Source organism: Ambystoma mexicanum, chromosome 2q, assembly GCF_040938575.1.
Source record: "Ambystoma mexicanum isolate Mex_15411 chromosome 2q, UKY_AmexF1_1, whole genome shotgun sequence".
Taxonomy (NCBI): Eukaryota; Metazoa; Chordata; class Amphibia; order Caudata; family Ambystomatidae; genus Ambystoma; species Ambystoma mexicanum.
Window position 1 is genome coordinate 410,748,885 of NC_090924.1, and position 16,553 is coordinate 410,765,437.

A 16,553-nucleotide genomic window follows, 5' to 3' on the forward strand; every position below is an offset into this window, starting at 1 on the left:
TTAGGGCTTATCTGTCCACAATCTGTGCCTCTGACCTCAGCTTCTCCACTGGGGAACGAGAAAAGGGGATTTGTGTTTAGAGCTGGTCTGACAGAGCCAAAGCTCCACACCAAGGCTTGTGCATCTGTTCATCGTGGATTAAGATTTCCATCTAAAATGGCATTACTTCTGTCTAATTGACACACCAACCTCACTGTTACCATGCAACCTTGCTGGCTCAATCTGGCGCTTATTTCCATCCTTCCTACACATCACGATATCCTACGTCACTATAATACATCAACTAAACACCAGGCCTATACTACTGCCCTAACTATAACCTCTGCAACTGCAACAACTGTTGCTCTTTCTGTGTTACTATATGTGGGTATCTAATATGTGCCAAACCTAACGTATGCAATGTACGTGTTGTCCATGACATAACCTTCACTCTGCGTCCATAAGGTTGTTCTCTAATATGTTTTCCTCAACCTGAACCTCTTTGCCTGGCTGGGATGCTGTACGTGCATCCCAACAATCCGCCTTGTGCACCTTCTCTCCCTGGAAAGTAATTGATAATGGGCTGAAGCGATACATGACGGCATAAAAGCCTTGCACCTGGCTTTTACGACTTCATTTGCCACTCAGCCCCATTTAAAATTGCCCATATTATTTCCACTGATCACTCAGTTTTCTAATACGTACTGGCACATAAATTCAATTCTGCATAATAATACTTCTGGAAGAATAGTAAACTAAAGTACTGAACCATTTCATGGGCTCTTGCTCAGAACCGTACTTGAAACCTATGGCTTGTGCGGCAATATATTCAAAAGCTCTTCAAAAATCAGGCATTTGCTTACATATTTTAGAAACGTATTGGGGATGGGAGATAATACCATCTGAAGCCACTTTGAAAGAGCTCAATGCGACCTCACTGTACGAACCTGTTAGTTATTCATCCATAGGTTAGCCTCTTTTAATTTAGCATGAATTATTATGTTAGCTGCAGATTTGCTTCATTTTGTAAGATCACTGGTATTTTTTACTTGTGTTCTGCGTCCAAAATATGTGTCTGTAAATGTCATACTTTGTCCAAAATGTATGTGTGTACATTTCATGCATTGTCTATAATGTTTGCAGTGACTGTCCAGGTTTTGGTTCAGTGCCAGGAGGTCACCCTAAAGCTATGTAACCATTACAACATGTATTGATAAGACTTCCCTGTCATGATTCATATGTCTTGTAGAGAGGGGGTTGGCTAATCATGTTTCTGTTTCAGTGGAAACGCTTGAAAGAATTGATAATGATACCCCCAGCAAACTCCAACCTTGGGGAAATGAATACATCATAACTTGACATTTTACAATGAATGTAAACACAACATGTCTATTTCAGTACTGCCTATTTTTCTTAATCCAACAGGCTCGCGGAAAGCAGGACCAAGCAACTGCAACCCACCATGAGGTGTGTGACAGGGACTTCAGCCATGATGATTCTGCTTCTGCTGGAGGCTTCTTTCCTTTCAGAGGCCTGTCCCTGTTTCTATTGGCACCCCCAGGCAATCTACTGTCATTCAGATTTTGGTGAGTCCTCATTGGAGGAAATTGTATCCAATGTGTACTGAGGGAGTCTGCAGCTTGTGTTGTGGAATCCAACTCCCATCAGCCCCAACCATAAACACAATGGAGAGGGATTATGGCAGTTGCAGTGTAAAACGTTCGGAGAGGTGCAGGGTGCAGACTCCTGGTGTAATGTATCGAGCTGTTTTTGGAGGTGTCCCTTTTCCCTGCAAAAGCAAACGGACAAGTAGAGGCATTCTAGGAAAGGCTATACGTTCTTCCAACATAACCTTGCATGGTTTTGTTACTTGGATTTGGCTTTGCGGCTTCATGGGCTGTTTTCTAGAAGGTTGCTGCTACCACTCTCTCTGGTCCCTGAGATTGTAATGGCCTGTCAGAAGTCAGTCGGTATGATTTCTACTCACAAAACCGAAACCAGTGCGTTCCACAGATTTGAACTAAATCCAGTTCCCCTATTTAATAAACAACGTGGTCCGTGGGCCTATTATTTTCATAGAGCACTTGACTAGACCCTCTGTTCAGTGAGAGCATGTGAAGTACTCTCACGTCAAGCACTAAACTCATTCAAGAGCTTTTAGAATGCATATGTGATTGTAACTGTGGCAGATCGTTTACCCCAATTTCCAAATTCAGTGGTTCCCACTACCACGTGCGGACATCTACTCTTTGCAGGTGGCTTTTACAATGGATTCCTATGGGATCCACCTTGTCTTGACTTATTGTAAAACCACGGCAATACACCTGAATGAAGATCTCTTGCAGGCCTACTAGGTGCACTTACGAGATGGAGGAGGTGAGGACGGGCAGAGATCTTAACTCTGCTCCGTGCATCTTCTCCTATCTCGTCAATGCTGCAGAATGCGCAGTAAGGGGAGGTGTAAAATCATTACGCCTCACTTTTCCTCCTTGATTTAACAAGCAGCCTTATTTATAAAGAGGATGAATCTTTGATTTATAAGGAAAAGGGGCTGGACAAAGGGGCACTTCAATTGCCCATGATTTCACCCCATCTTTGCACTCTACGGCACATTTTTTGTTCTGTAAATTGCAGGGGTGTGTTGCCTCATTCATTCATGAACAGACATTTTTTCTGCACTATGGTGGTTTTGCAATGGCTACCCCAAACATTTGGGTGGAAGAAAAAATGTAGGAATTTTTGGGAGACAATGCACCTCAAAATCATGCAGATGTTGTCAAATGCGTTAGACCCCTCAAATGCAGGATGAAATGTATAATTCATCACTTATAATTTGTCAGACAGTTAAAACGGCCATCATTTGAAATATTGTCTGTTTTCCAGTTACTGCCAAAGGATTTATGGGGGGCTATGTAGCCAGTGTCATTCACTCACTGGCGGACATGTTCCAGTCTCCAGAGTAGAAAATGAAGTATCAAAATCAAATGTAAACGGTTCACGTTTTTGGCAGGAAAAGCAGGGACAACGAACTGTCAGGAACTGCAGGTGGAAGCTGTGGGAGCGCTGGAGGCATTAACTTTAGCTCTCCTACCGCTCTAGTCCTCATCCAATATGGCGGCGTCTAGTATATTACCAGACCCCGCCCCCGCGCTCATTGCGTTGTATCTGTTGTTCTTGGCACAACGCTCTGTGCGACTTAAACTTTAGTCCTCTTACCTGTCAGTTTCGCCCTGACTTTCTTCCTTGTTTTTTCTGTGTGTATCTCTAATTCCTGCCTCCCTACTAAAGTTTGTTTCTTTCTGTCTTTCCGTACCTTTTCCTCTTTCGGCATCTTGCCGGCATTCCTACTATCCGTGTTCCGTTTGAGCCCGGGTTTCTTCCGCTGTCTTGCGGTTCACTTCTAGTACTATTTCGGCATCTATCGCCGCTCATTTCTTACCTTCGTTTCCTGCTGTTCACCTCCTTCTTTCAGAGGTCTCCGCTCTCTTTCCTGGAGCACTCGTGCGCCAGGGATCCTTACGCGGACCTCTGCATTATTGGGTCTGGTGTTAGTTATTCCTTACCGCACCACTCACCTGCGTAATCTCTCCGTGTTTATCCTGTTTCTATTTTGGAGGCTTTTGCTTCCGATCCCAGGGAATAGCTGCTTAAACTTCCTGCTGCCACGTTTCAGTTCTAAGATCCCATTTGTTTCTACTCTGCACTCCGGAACGTTTAACTCCAATCAAGACTCTTGGACATCAGGGTTTTTTCCGCCACTTGGCTTTTTCCCTGCTTTGGGGCTGGCTCCCCGGGGTCCCCCAAGGGCAGGTTTCAGCTCTGCCAAGGTGGCCTCTGGGGGAGCCAGACCCTATTTACACGAACGGAAGGGCCACAAGCCTAAAGAAAAGCCATATTTCGACAAGAAAAAGAAGAGCAAACCATCTGGTACTGTATCCGAGGACCTTACTTCAGTGGAATCAGGTGAGGAGGATTGGGAGGGTACACAGGGACCTGACACGAACACATATCCGATTCCACGTTCCCCACCTGCTTCTCCGCCAAACGTATTAAGGCCTGTTCTCTCTACACAGTGAAAACAATGCACAGAAATACGAATCTACCAAATTCACAAGCATTTTCATAGTGCAAATACGGAAAATTACACAGAGGGGACTGCAGTACACATAAGTACACAGGTTGGCGGTCCCCTCCTTGCAATGAGCTACTTGTCAAAAATTTGCCATAAACATCAGCGCTCAATAGTTCGCAGTGCAGTTTACAACATGAAAGAGTATGTGCCATGGAAGTGTAATATTGGATCCCTTGAGTCTCCTATCTGAAGGTCTGTAGCAACATGCTTTCTGGTTGACTTGGCCTGGAAAAACAACTAGACACTCTTCCAGTGGATTAGTGAACGTCTTTTAATGACAATTAGCAAAGCCAGAATACACAGGACAACAGCAACGCAACGACAGAACGAAACTCGATGCAGCAAGACCCCCGCACCCACCAAGCACTTGAGCTTTGACACAGGAAAGGACCCATGAATTTCACTGGAAGGGGAGGCTCAGACATAGCGCAATATCATCAAGAAACAATGTTTCAGGTAAATGAACAGTGTCTCAGTATTCAAGTCCTAGAGGCTGCGTTCTCACACTTAGGAAGTCATAATCAGGATGGAAGGAATACAGTGATACATGTCTATTCATACTGGGTAAGCAACTTGTACAGTTCACACACGGTTCGGTGCATGCGAGTCTGCTTTCTGTAAGACAAAGTCCGTCTGCTAAAGCTGCCTTGCCAAGGTAAGCGGCGCTCCAAAACACACTTCTATATGCCAAAAGGGAAACACATCAGAGACGAGGACTGTGGAAGCGAGCACCACTAGGTATTAGGCGGTAAAGCCTTCGAGGCTAGGACATGCGCAGTGGGACATAGGGCTCAGATAACAATGGCACTAAGGGTCTTGTTAAACATAGCAATTAGCATTGCAGCAAAGTGTTCAAGGAGGTCATAAAAAAAATGTTAAAAACCAGCTTTTCCCCCACAAGTGTATGCGCTGCCATAACCCCGAGTGGATGGCATGCATGTGATGTAGAATCAAAAATATTAAAGAAAATTGTTTTTGAAAAACTCAAAATCCAAATGGAAGTGCAAGGTTGAGGGAATATGTTTCTTTCTCATTTTTTCAAGTGAATCTCGTAGTTAGCACCTGCGTCTATGCATTTCGGGTGCTATTTGTGCTATGATCCGTGTCAACTTTGCAGGTAATGGCACCTTCATCTGTGTTAAGAGGCCCTCGCTGTGCTTGGGACCTTAAGTAGGGAGGCAGATAATTTCTGGGAATGTTGGCCCACCAGTACAGGCTAAATCAGTGCAGCAGGAGTGCCAGCCAATCAAGACGCTCAGAAATATTCTGTGTTCACAAGTGCATACCCATGTTCTGAGCTTCCTGAGAGGTGTCTGCCCCACACTGCCATTTCCTTGCTTGTCCCGCAACAGCCACCAACCCAACACCCAAAATTACATGTTTTAATCTTACTTGACGTCCCTTGTCGTAGCTGCATTACTTTCTTCTAGTCTCTTTTATGTGTTGACGATGTGACCATCATCAACAAGGAAAATGTGCTTCAAGGATGCAACGTTGCATTGCATACTATTCAGGTAAGTTTTGTTTCTTTTTTTCCTTAGTTGAATGCTTTAGCACCCAGTCAATGTTAAAAGCCTTTTGGGAACAGAGTTTAAAATGTAGTGGTGCGCTGTTAGTGTGGTTTGCCCCGGCTGCGGGTTTCATCACCTCATTCCAAAACCAGCAGGGCAAAGCTCTCTGTTAATGGCTAAATGGAACTCCTCAGTCTGGGGGGAAGGCCCTTACATATGTATTCAACTCCTATCAATAGCCTGCCAGTTTGTTTTGCAGTATTAAGGTTTGCGATTGAGCCATACTGACAGTTTGAGCGTTCTCATGGAAGTCGTCGTATTTTCAATCGGCTTATGTGAGTAATCACAGAGACAGTTTACCTTCGATCGTTTCCCAATTTCTGAGGTCCTGCTAGAAGAATAGGCATAGTGTGGTACAGCTTTTAGGGAACAGGGAAGCTGGAAAGTGACCAAAGAAGCTAAAGTGTTTCCTGGCATTGCAGCCTAAATATATGTTGGCACATTAAGGAAAACTGTCTTTGAATCCCACAGGTTAGTCAGGTTTATCCTCCCTTATGTTCCTTCCTGGTCTTTAGAAGTGAAACCCAAAGACAATTCAGCACTTTAACCACTTGCCAAATTGTGTAATTTCACATTAGTAATGCTCAGGTTTTGTTTATTGAGCAAGAACGGAAGCAACCTCTCCCGAGAGCACCCCATCGATCACTCGCATTCTCTCTATGTCCCCATATTTCAGGAGAATACCCAGAAGCACAGGTTTCTAAAATCCTAGATCAATTGCTGCTTGTGGAGAAGCGAAGTTGGTGCTTTGAAAGATTGAGATTATACAGTCAAGGTTGCAAGCCACAAATGTTTACAGCTGCAACATAGTCCAGGGCCCCCAATACTTCTGCAGACTCCGCTACATTACTGAAAGATGTTCCCCACATTCCACTCAGGCCAAAAGTTCATAAAGGCGTCAGATATTTCTGAGATTTAGATTAAACATTCTCCCAACAAACAAAATTCTGTGAATCAGGGCAAAATGATTAAATTCAGAGAGAAATTGCAGATTGTGTAAAAATAAGACCGGGGTTGATGTCCTGATATAGTGTGTTCCACTTGCATCATTACGAGAAATATGTTTTTTTACGCTTTGCAACTGATGGATTTTGGATAGGATTTAAAACGGGAATAACGTCTTCCTAATTTTAGCTGCTTCAAGATTCTTGTTAGTGTTATTCCCATCTATATAGCAATTCCTACTCTATTCATTCAACATTTACTTTTCAACATATGAAAATGTATGAATTAATGTAATGAATGGTCCCCTTGTATTGTAAGATTTGTACAATGTTGCAATATTTGCACGAGCACATTTGCATAAGCATTTTTATCTGCACAAGTACATTTTACAGTACATTGTACAATTTCAAGATTTGTCTTCAAGCCATAACACAGTAATATTACATTAAACAAATTAGCCAATAACTTGCTGTTGAATTTCTGTTCTCTATTTACAGCTATCAAAGCTGCGTTCCTGCATGAGTCGGAATGGAATGACCCAATTTTTCCTGGAAACCCCAGAAAGGGCTATGCCATTAAACCAAAGGAGGTTAATATGACCTTATTTCTTCTAAAAGTGATGAATTGAATGAAAGATAGGGGGTGTGCTGTTACGGTTAATCTTATGATGTCTAAGAATGCAGTTGAGATTTACAGACCATGGCCCTACACATTCAAGTGCAAGAGTCTCAGCTGTGGAAGAGTGATGCACAACCGCGTGGATGCAGGCCACGTTTGACAATAATCTGATTTTAGGTTTCTGAAAAGTGCTTACCTTTTTTAATGATTGATATTGGCCTGTTATTTATAATGCACTTATACACAAGTGTTTCAAGGTGCAACCAGGCAAAAGGGGAGCTGGGGGGGTGGAACAAAAGAAAACAAGACAAACAATCTTACTAGGCCTAGTATCATTTAGATCGTTCAAGTGCGCAGACAGGAAGTGCGTGGGAAGGGTATGGGGGAAAGGGCACCCAGAGCAAAGGGCCCGAGTTAAGTGTAAGGGAGGGCATAGACCTCCCAAGAGAATCACACCCAGGTAGTGCAAGGTAGGGCAGGCGGCAGTGCAGGAAGGCCAACAGGCAAGTGCAGTTGGACTGGACAGGCCTGGTGTCTTGTATGACTCAGAGGAACACCAAACAGCCAGTCAGCATACCAGTGCAGAAGGAAGGGAAACGTCAGCAGAGGAGAGGTAGAGAGAAGGAAGAGTGGAAGAGGAAGGTCTTGAGGAGCTTCCGAGAACTTAAGGAAATCCAGCTCAAGGCAGAGAGAGTCAGGGAGGCCGTTCCAGAGGCAGGCACCTGCAGAGGAAAGGGATCTGTCACCCAGTCTCTGCTCAGAGAAGCAACACACCCGCAGAGAATTGGAAGCAGACGAGTAGAGGGCTCTAGTAGGAAGGTACTTAGGAAGGGAGCTTTGGAGATAATAAGGGCCATGGCCCCAGAAGCCCTTGGGGATGATGCAGAGGGTCTTGAACTTGATCCTTGAAGCCACTGGGAGAGAGTGGAGGGATATCAGAGCTGGAGAGATGCCGTCCCTGGGCTTAAGGCCAAGGATAAGTCTTGCAGTCCTGTTCTGGATGAGTTGTAGAGGGCAAAGGGTAGAGTTATGTAGATTGAGAAAGAGACTGTTGCAGTAATCCAGCCTGGATACAACCAGGGCTCTGGAGACAGTGAGATTTTGGGGGAAGGTGAGAAAAGGAAGAACACCACTAAAGAGAAGAAGAAGAACAATTCCGAGAAGAGAATTTGAAAGGTCATGTTTTTATCTGCAAGGACACAGATTAGTGTGACAGGAAAGGTAATTACTGTTTGACAACATAAACAGCAGACACGCACATAATGGGACTGTGTGTCCTGAGTGACATCTGTATACACATAGTACTATATTTTGTTGGTATAAGCTGGACTGTTTTTGAAATATGGTGTTAAGCATGCCAGTATCCAATTTCACTTTACCACAGGGTTGTACCTGGTACTCCAGACACTGCAGACTAAGCATACTAGTGTGACATGGCTAAGCAAGGTCGTTGGTTATGCAATAATCAATGGTTGGATCTGCAAGCATCAATGACAATAGTATCAATATCATCTTTCAGGAATATAAAGGAAACAATTGGTTCCAGAATGTGACTTTCATTTCTTCTTTGGCAAACACATCCTGTGAATATTCACACAATGCCGATCAATTCAACATTGACTACTTGATCACAGGTAGGCATTCTTGCCAATTTTTGGGGAGGTTACCAGTACAAACAGTGTATTGTAGTATTGTGTTCACTTCTGGGGCCAACATTTTTATTGATGTTTTGTAAGGCAGTGCACAACCCTTAACAGATGCTTAGGTGACTATGCCACATATCATGACTGAAGGCTCAAGAATCCTATTAGAATACACTGAAGAAAGGAAGGAAGGGGAGATATGGAGCAGACGTTTAAATTCCTAATGGAAATAAGTGTAGCGGATGATCGTATTATGCACCATATTATGAGACAGGTGTAGGCGGGCACACAATATGCATCTTATGCCTTAACTTAGAACTTGACCCGCCTCTTACCTATCTCCAAACCCCACGCCGGTAAGCCCCGCTGTGAATGTGGAGAAGGTAGGAAAAATCATAAGGCTAGGACAAGATCCCCAAATACCCCTGAGGAAAAAGACACAACGTTAAATTAACTGGCACACAAAAGTAAAGGTGGACAAAGGAAGGCTGGTGTACAGTCCCTTTAGTTGTTATAAGCACACTTTTTCACTTCCGGTACACCAGCAGGATTTTGAGAGACTTTTACAAAAGGGAAAATCACAAGACACTTTATACAATATCCTAAGCAGCTGCGTAACTAAACAAAAATATATAGTATATATAGTCCTTTGAAGATTAAAAATATAGAAAAGCCTTAAAAATATATACAACGTCTAAAGAATGCACTGCATCAAAAAGTATATATAAATATCTTACTTCTGCAACAACCTGGCCAGGGCTACCTCAATGTCTTTGCTGCTGTTCTCTTGGGGTTCTCTTTGGTCTCAGTCTTCACGCTCTCTTAAAATGGTCCTAGCAGTCAGCGGGCAACAGCAGCAGCTATGTGTGGGGCCCCCCAAAGTCTTTACATGGGCTAGTCTGCGTATGCAAGATGCAGTCCAGCAAGCAGATGTAGTGTGGGGGGACCCCCGAGCTTTCGTACAACTGGGCCATATCTGCCAGGTGCGCCCGATGAAGTCTTGGTGGGCCACCTGTCAAGGGGGATGGCCTTTTTACTCATATCCAGCCCAGGAGGTCTGGAAACATTGGCTGTGGGGAGCACCGTTAATTATTTTATATGTTCCTGGGACCCGGCAGTGATTGGTGGCCACCTGGGGGGTGGCAGTGCTCACGGCACTTCCCAGCCTGACAGGAGCAGTGAGTAATTATACAGAGTAATGTTGGAAAAAAATAGGTTTTAAAGGGGCTTTCTGATAGTTGAAGATTTGAATCTTCTCAAGACAAGTGCAAGACTGTTCCATAGTGCATATCCTTGCACAGCAAATGTCTTCCCTCAAGCTGATTGCAGTGTACATTTTAGGATGGTATTTTTTCACAAAGAGGTCAGGAACTCTCGTTCAACTACTCGTAAGGGTCCTTTACTCTAACTTTTTTCCGTTTCCAGATCCCTGGCGCGGCTCTTGCACTGAGGATCCAAATCATTTTATTTATCGTCTAACCCATGCAGGGTGGTTTCAAAAGTATTGTAAGAGGTTGCTTCATTCGGGCCAAAAGGGTTGCCAGAACAAGATTTCATAGTCAAATATGGGAGGGCAATAATATCTGCTAGGTGCTATAATCAGTGCCAGACACGTGTTTTTTTCTGCCTGCCCCTTTCCTTCAAGTCCTGGGTTGCTCACTTGGTTTTGAGTACAACTGCATAACCTGGTACAAACCTTTACCAACTTCTGCTCTCCTCCACCGCTTCTATTTTTTTAAATGTTTTATTAACTGATATAGTTGAAAGAAAATCAACTTTTCAATAATAACATGTGATTGCAATGACAACATAACAAATCATTTACAAAAACGTATTAAAAAAAAATGAAAACACCAAAAGTTGCAGAACAGATAATTCATTAATAGCTTAGAAAAAAGGATATCTATCAGTAAATACTGTCAAGGTTGCTCACTTGAGCCGTAAGGACTCGAGATACTTCATGGCTGCAAGGGTGACAGTAACACAATGTCCTCCTAGAATCAACCACATCGTTTCTGGTGTTAATGTACAATAATCTTTAAAAAAATGAAACAAGAAGCACTTTCTTCTCGGCAACAATGTTTGGCAAGTGACCATCAATTGTTTTAAAGTTTCTGGTTGCAAACTGTTGTTGCAGAATCTAAATGTTCGCTCCTTGCTACTAAGTTTAGCTCTGGTCCCTTGTCAGCCACAAATTTAGTCAGAAGCGAACAAATAGAGATCTGTATTGAGTCGCCGGGAATCTACTTAGATACCTTTCTGGTTGGTTTAAAGACTCGGAAATTAAAAGTTTTTGCATGTTTGTATTTAATTCAGGTGTCCAAAGTCAAACGCCAATCGTAAAGCCATAGTTTCTGTTTTGCCCGGGTAGGGTTGATGATTAATAGCTCTAGTGAGATATCAGTGTTCACCATCAGAGACATGGCTTTCGCTTTCCAGGCTGATGACAGTTTGTCAGAATCAGATTCTATAAGCATGACTATGGCAGATAGCTGCGTGTTTGGACTTGTATATATGAGGCACTTCCTATATAGACTGATCAGTTTCCACATGTACATACCATTTAGTTACAACAGGGCTACTTCATAGCGTATGATAGCTATAGGTTCACTCGGTGGAAGGGAAAGCACTCTTTTCCAGAATAGAGCAGATTCGTGTTCCTTGGTCTCTGCTCCGTACGTGACGGTGGGGACAAGTTTCTGCTTGTAAAATGTTAATAATGGTTCATACGAAAACTTCCCAGATTTCTATGGATCATACAGGCTTGGCCCACTGCAGTCAGAATTATTTTCCTAAATTCTGATTGATAGGGTAGATCTCAGGGGCTATTGTTTGTAATGAGTCTGAGGTATTGATATTCAGTAGCTGCAGAAAGCGGAAGATGGCTCAAGAGCCACTTATAGGAGTGTTTATGCAAGAATGGTTTTGGAGAAAAGATAAGTACATTGGTCTTTTTTTAATGTATTGTAAGCTGATTTTGGTCTGCATCGGTTTCTAGAGCTGATAGAAAGTTTTGAATTCCTCTAGGAGTTTTAGACATAAGCACAAGGTCGTCGGCATATAATAGCCAAGGGACGACAAAAGTGTCTATCTTAGGAGGATCAGATGCTACATTTCTTAATTTCTTTTCTATGTCAGTAATGAAGAAATTAAATAAGACAGACGCCAAAATACATCCTTGCTTTAGTCCTCCCGATGTAGGGTTGGACTGAGATAATGTGCCTTCTTGTGTGAGCCGTATTTTAATTGAGGTTCTGGAATAGAATTGAGAGACCAAGGCAAGAATGTGCGCTGGACAAGCTGCCTCTTCCAGTTTTGCAAACAATAATTCACATGGCACAGAATCGAAAGCAGTTTTGAAGTCTATAAAAGCTAGGTAGGTTACTTGACCCGTTTGGTGCACTGTTTAATGAATGAAAGAGCTAGTAAATTTACTGAAGTGTCCAGCCCATGCACACAACCTGTTTGGAATCTGTCAGACAACCTGTGTGAGTTCATCCATTGATTGAAATCTCTTAACACGAGACGTTCAAAGATCTTTCCCGGGACATCTAAGAGGGCAATGGGTCGATAGTTTGCAGGGTTTTCCTGATTACCCTTCTTGTAAATGGGGATTATCACATATTTTTTTCCAGGATGAAGGAATTTGCCTGGACTGTAGAATTTGTGTGAATAGTATTGTTAGCACAGCTGCCCATGCTTCAGGATGTTCTTTGAGCATGCCGTTGGTGAGGCCGTCAGGGCCTGTTGCGCTCAGTCGTTTGGTCATTATCATTATTTCATCTTTGTCAAAGATAATAGTATCTGGAGTGTGCCATGTGCGATCATTGTTAACTTAGGTGTTGCTTGAGCTGCGTACAACTTCTTGTAATAATTGTGCCAGTTGTTTTCAGATACAGCGTTTTTTTGATAGGGCTGCTGAGGTTCCTGAAAGGCTGAATTCAAAATGCTCCATATCTGAGCGCTGTTCTTGCTCATAATGGAGGCTGGCATCAGCTCCCGATCTTGCTGAATTATGTGAGCTTGATGTGTTTTCAGCCAATTTCTATAGCACATTTTCAGTTTGCAAGACTCAATAAGCATGTTGGGCAGATTTGTAGAGGTTACTATTCTAAAAGTTGTTCGTAGTTCAGATTTCTTTTGCTTTATTACTGGATCAAATACATGCTTATGGCTGTGAATTGGTTTCTGTCCACAGGGTATGTGTTGCTTAAACACCTTCATTGCCGACATATACCAGTCTTCGAGAGCAACTAAATTCAAACAAGAATAAATGGATGGTTTGCGGAGGGACGCGACTAGGTCAAATACCATACTCTGAGATCATTTAAAGCGATTCCTTCCCTCAGTCAAAGTTATTTTGCCTGGGTAGGAGGAAGTCTGAGATTTTGCATCAGGCCAGGTCCAAACAAAATGTAATAAGCTGTGATCACTATGAGCCTGTGCTAAAACAGAGAAACTTTCTACATTCTTAAAGTTGTTTTGATGAATGAAGTCAAAGTCAATGGTAGATGAGAGGTTATCTCTATGCCATGTTTGCTTCGCAGGAATATCGCCCTTTACAGTACCATTGAACATGTAGAACTTGCTCTCAGCCATAAGAGCGAGCCATTGCTTTTCAAGAGGAGTCGAAGGCTTTGTAGCAGTAGGTAGGCAAGACATTGTTAAATCCTCACCTATGATGGTTGAGAGAACAGTGCTATATTTGAATATTAAATTGAGCGTGAATGTAACGGATGCTATGAAAAACTTGTCGGAAATCCCAGCGTGATTCCAGTATAGATTTAGAAGAGCAAGATTCCCAGAAGAAGTAGTAAGCCTGACAAGCTGAAGAAATCTGTTGGGGGCAGCCCATGGTTCTAACCTGAATCCAAGATTTTTTTTTATAGCAAATATGAGACCTGCCGAGTGACAATCGTGGCGTGCCTTCACTGCTAGCGACAATATTACAAAATGAGTCTCCCAAAGCGGGGGTTCAGCGAGCCACGGCTCTTGGAGCAATACAATATCCGTATGCATCAAGGGGTTATTTTCAAGAGTAAGGAGATGTTTATAGCCCCTGGTGTTCCAAGAGGCCCACCCGAGTGTAATGAACAAGTTGAAAAAAAAATACTTGTTATGTTTAGTGTGTACAGGTCCGCTTGGAGCTCTGGACGTGCATTCTTGGCCCAAGAGTCTGTTGTCCTGAACATTGACCCGTCTAATTGATCTAGGATCACCTCTATTGCAGGTGATTGTTAGAGAAGGATTGTTCTTTGGCTCTGCTATATATTTTTGGCTTACTGCTATTGTTTCATTTCTAATTGAGTTCGAGATGTTTCCTTGTTGGTTCAAGACAAAACCCAAGGCAAACAAGTCTGTTCTGGTCTTCCACAACACATTCAGCAGCAGCCAAGATTGTACCCAAATTCTGACTGTGCCTAGATCGTCATCGTTGGTGAATCCGACCCAACTGATCTCAGAAGATTGCAAATCTTCAAATGCAGGAATCCCTCCCAGGAGATTAAAAACACTAGTTCTATTAAGTACTTATGTATGGTAGGGTTCTCCTCTGCATTGGAACGTGAGATTGAATTAAGTTGGAAGGGAAGGGCCATGTTTGCCTGCTGGCTCAGCAAGGCTATTTAACATTGGGTTGGGCTTAGGGTTCGATTTGGTTGGATCACCTTGTTGGATTTTAGAATTGTGATTAGATGTGCAATCTAGGTGAGACGTATTTGCTGAATCCCAAGCAGCTGTCAAGTTGGACTCAGTAGGCAAGTATCTCCCAAGAACATTAGTTATCCTAAGGGTTTCTGCAATTTCATGCTGCCGTTGCTCTAGAGTGAGGAAGTTGTTTTCTTGAGGATGAACAATTGAACAGGACTTGTCCATGTGGCAATTCATGATGTCATTGTGATTGCTACTAATGCATTTAGACACATGGATCTGGTCCAAGCGAATAACCTCATTGGTTACCTGCTCAATTGAGGAGTTAATAAGATGTGCAGCTTGTATTAGATCATCCAAGGGTTATCAGTAGGACGTGACAGACTCTTCAGTGTCAGAATCTACAATCCTAATAATCAGTGATTTCCACTTAGTAGTAAATAAGGATATTTTTTGGGGGGGGTGGGGTTTAATTGTTATGTTAACAATTTTTACAAAAAAGTTCTCAGTGTCAGTTTTGTTTAATGGGAATTGTGTTTTCCCTTTGTCCCTTTGTTTTGACATGTTAGTACCAGGCGAGAGCCAAGGAGAATGCAACACGTATTCTGATTGGCTCTCGCTGGGTCGTTACCTGGCTGGGGATCCCTCAGCCGGGATTCCACGGCCATTGTTCCCGGCGAGGGCGTGGCAGCCCCTCAGCCAATGAGGAGGCTCGAAGCAGGGCCATCCCCGCTCCAAGCCTCCCCGCGGCTGAGAGGCTGCCTTCGCCCCCCGCCGGGGACTCAGGTAAGTCTTTTTTTTTATTCCCTTCCCTCCCACCGCCCCCCCCCCCAACTTACCTTCTTGTTCCTACGTCCCCAGCGGGGGATGAGGGAAGCCTCCAGCCGTGTGGAGACTCAGAGCGGGGCCACCCCCGCTCCGCGCATCCAGATGGCTGGAGGCTTCCCTCGTCCCTCGCCGGGGACGCAGGTAGGTTTTTTATTATTTTTTTTTCTCCCCCCATCCCACTCCCGCCCTCCCAACCCCACTTACCTTCTTTTTGATCCTTTTTTCGGGAGCAGACTCGCGCGGGGAACTCATGTGTTCCCAGCACGTCCGCTCCCGATGGCCGCCATGGAAAGGGAAAACGGACTTGCTTCGCTCGGGGCCTTACCTATGGGCCCTGGGGCATTACCTGAGTCGGTAATGCCCACGACGCGAGGGTTATATTGCTTAATTAAATACTGCTGGTCGAGTGTCTATTTGGCTTTGTTCTTAGTTGCCGGTGACTAAGAGTTATTTCCAGATTCTTTCTCAAGTCTGATACTCTGTAAGATCTTGGCAGTGGCTATTACCAGGGATGTCTTATCCCCGTTAATCATTCTGAACCATCAGGCCTCCTCCTCCAGTATGTATGCTGCCTTAAAGTGATGTTTCAAATAGACGTCTCGTGGCTTTGCTGTTCCAGGGCATGACAGTAATAGATGTCGTATTGTTTCTTTCTGGGTCTTTTCTTTACAATAACGACATGAGTTAGTGGAGGATTGACCTCGAATTGCTAGGATTTCATTCGATTTAAGGATGTTCAACCGAGCTCTGAGGAATGTGGAATGCAGTGTTCTATCAGCAAATTTAGTCAGATATTTCATCGGGTGGTATATTTTGTGTGTGCTTGGAGGCAGGTGTGCAGTTAAAAGACTTTTTATTACGCTTCTTAATCGCTAGATGAGCAGGGTTCACCATTTCTTTCAAGGGTGTGGTTAATAAATGTGCAAACCTCTTAGCTCCATTATGCGAGGCTTTTGATGTTAGGGTTTGATTCTTAGTCTTTTTGAGCATTTTGTTATGGGTCAGTGCCTTCCTTTGGGCAAATATATCAAACGTTAATTTGGTCAGCACGATTGGAGTCTTTGTTGGCTCTGGAATTAACGCTGATCCATGTGGTTGCGAGGATATCGATCTCGCCAAATTGGAGGGGAGAGGCAGGGGACATGACAAAGGTGTTTGGTAATTCAGGTCGGGAATGGGGGGGAGTTT

The 16,553-nt window shown here is 43.5% G+C and overlaps 1 protein-coding gene across 1 annotated transcript in view; it reads left to right on the forward strand.

Moving 5' to 3' along the window:
* The window catches only part of LOC138569459 (metalloproteinase inhibitor 1-like), a 100,930-nt gene that overhangs the window by 40,641 nt on the left and 43,736 nt on the right, over positions 1 to 16,553 (forward strand). Inside the window, exons 2-4 of the mRNA XM_069647442.1 lie at positions 1,405 to 1,565; positions 7,125 to 7,216; positions 8,765 to 8,879. Coding sequence (XP_069503543.1) covers positions 1,442 to 1,565; positions 7,125 to 7,216; positions 8,765 to 8,879 — 331 coding nt within the window. The 5' untranslated portion in view covers positions 1,405 to 1,441. The remainder of the gene's footprint in view (positions 1 to 1,404; positions 1,566 to 7,124; positions 7,217 to 8,764; positions 8,880 to 16,553) is intronic.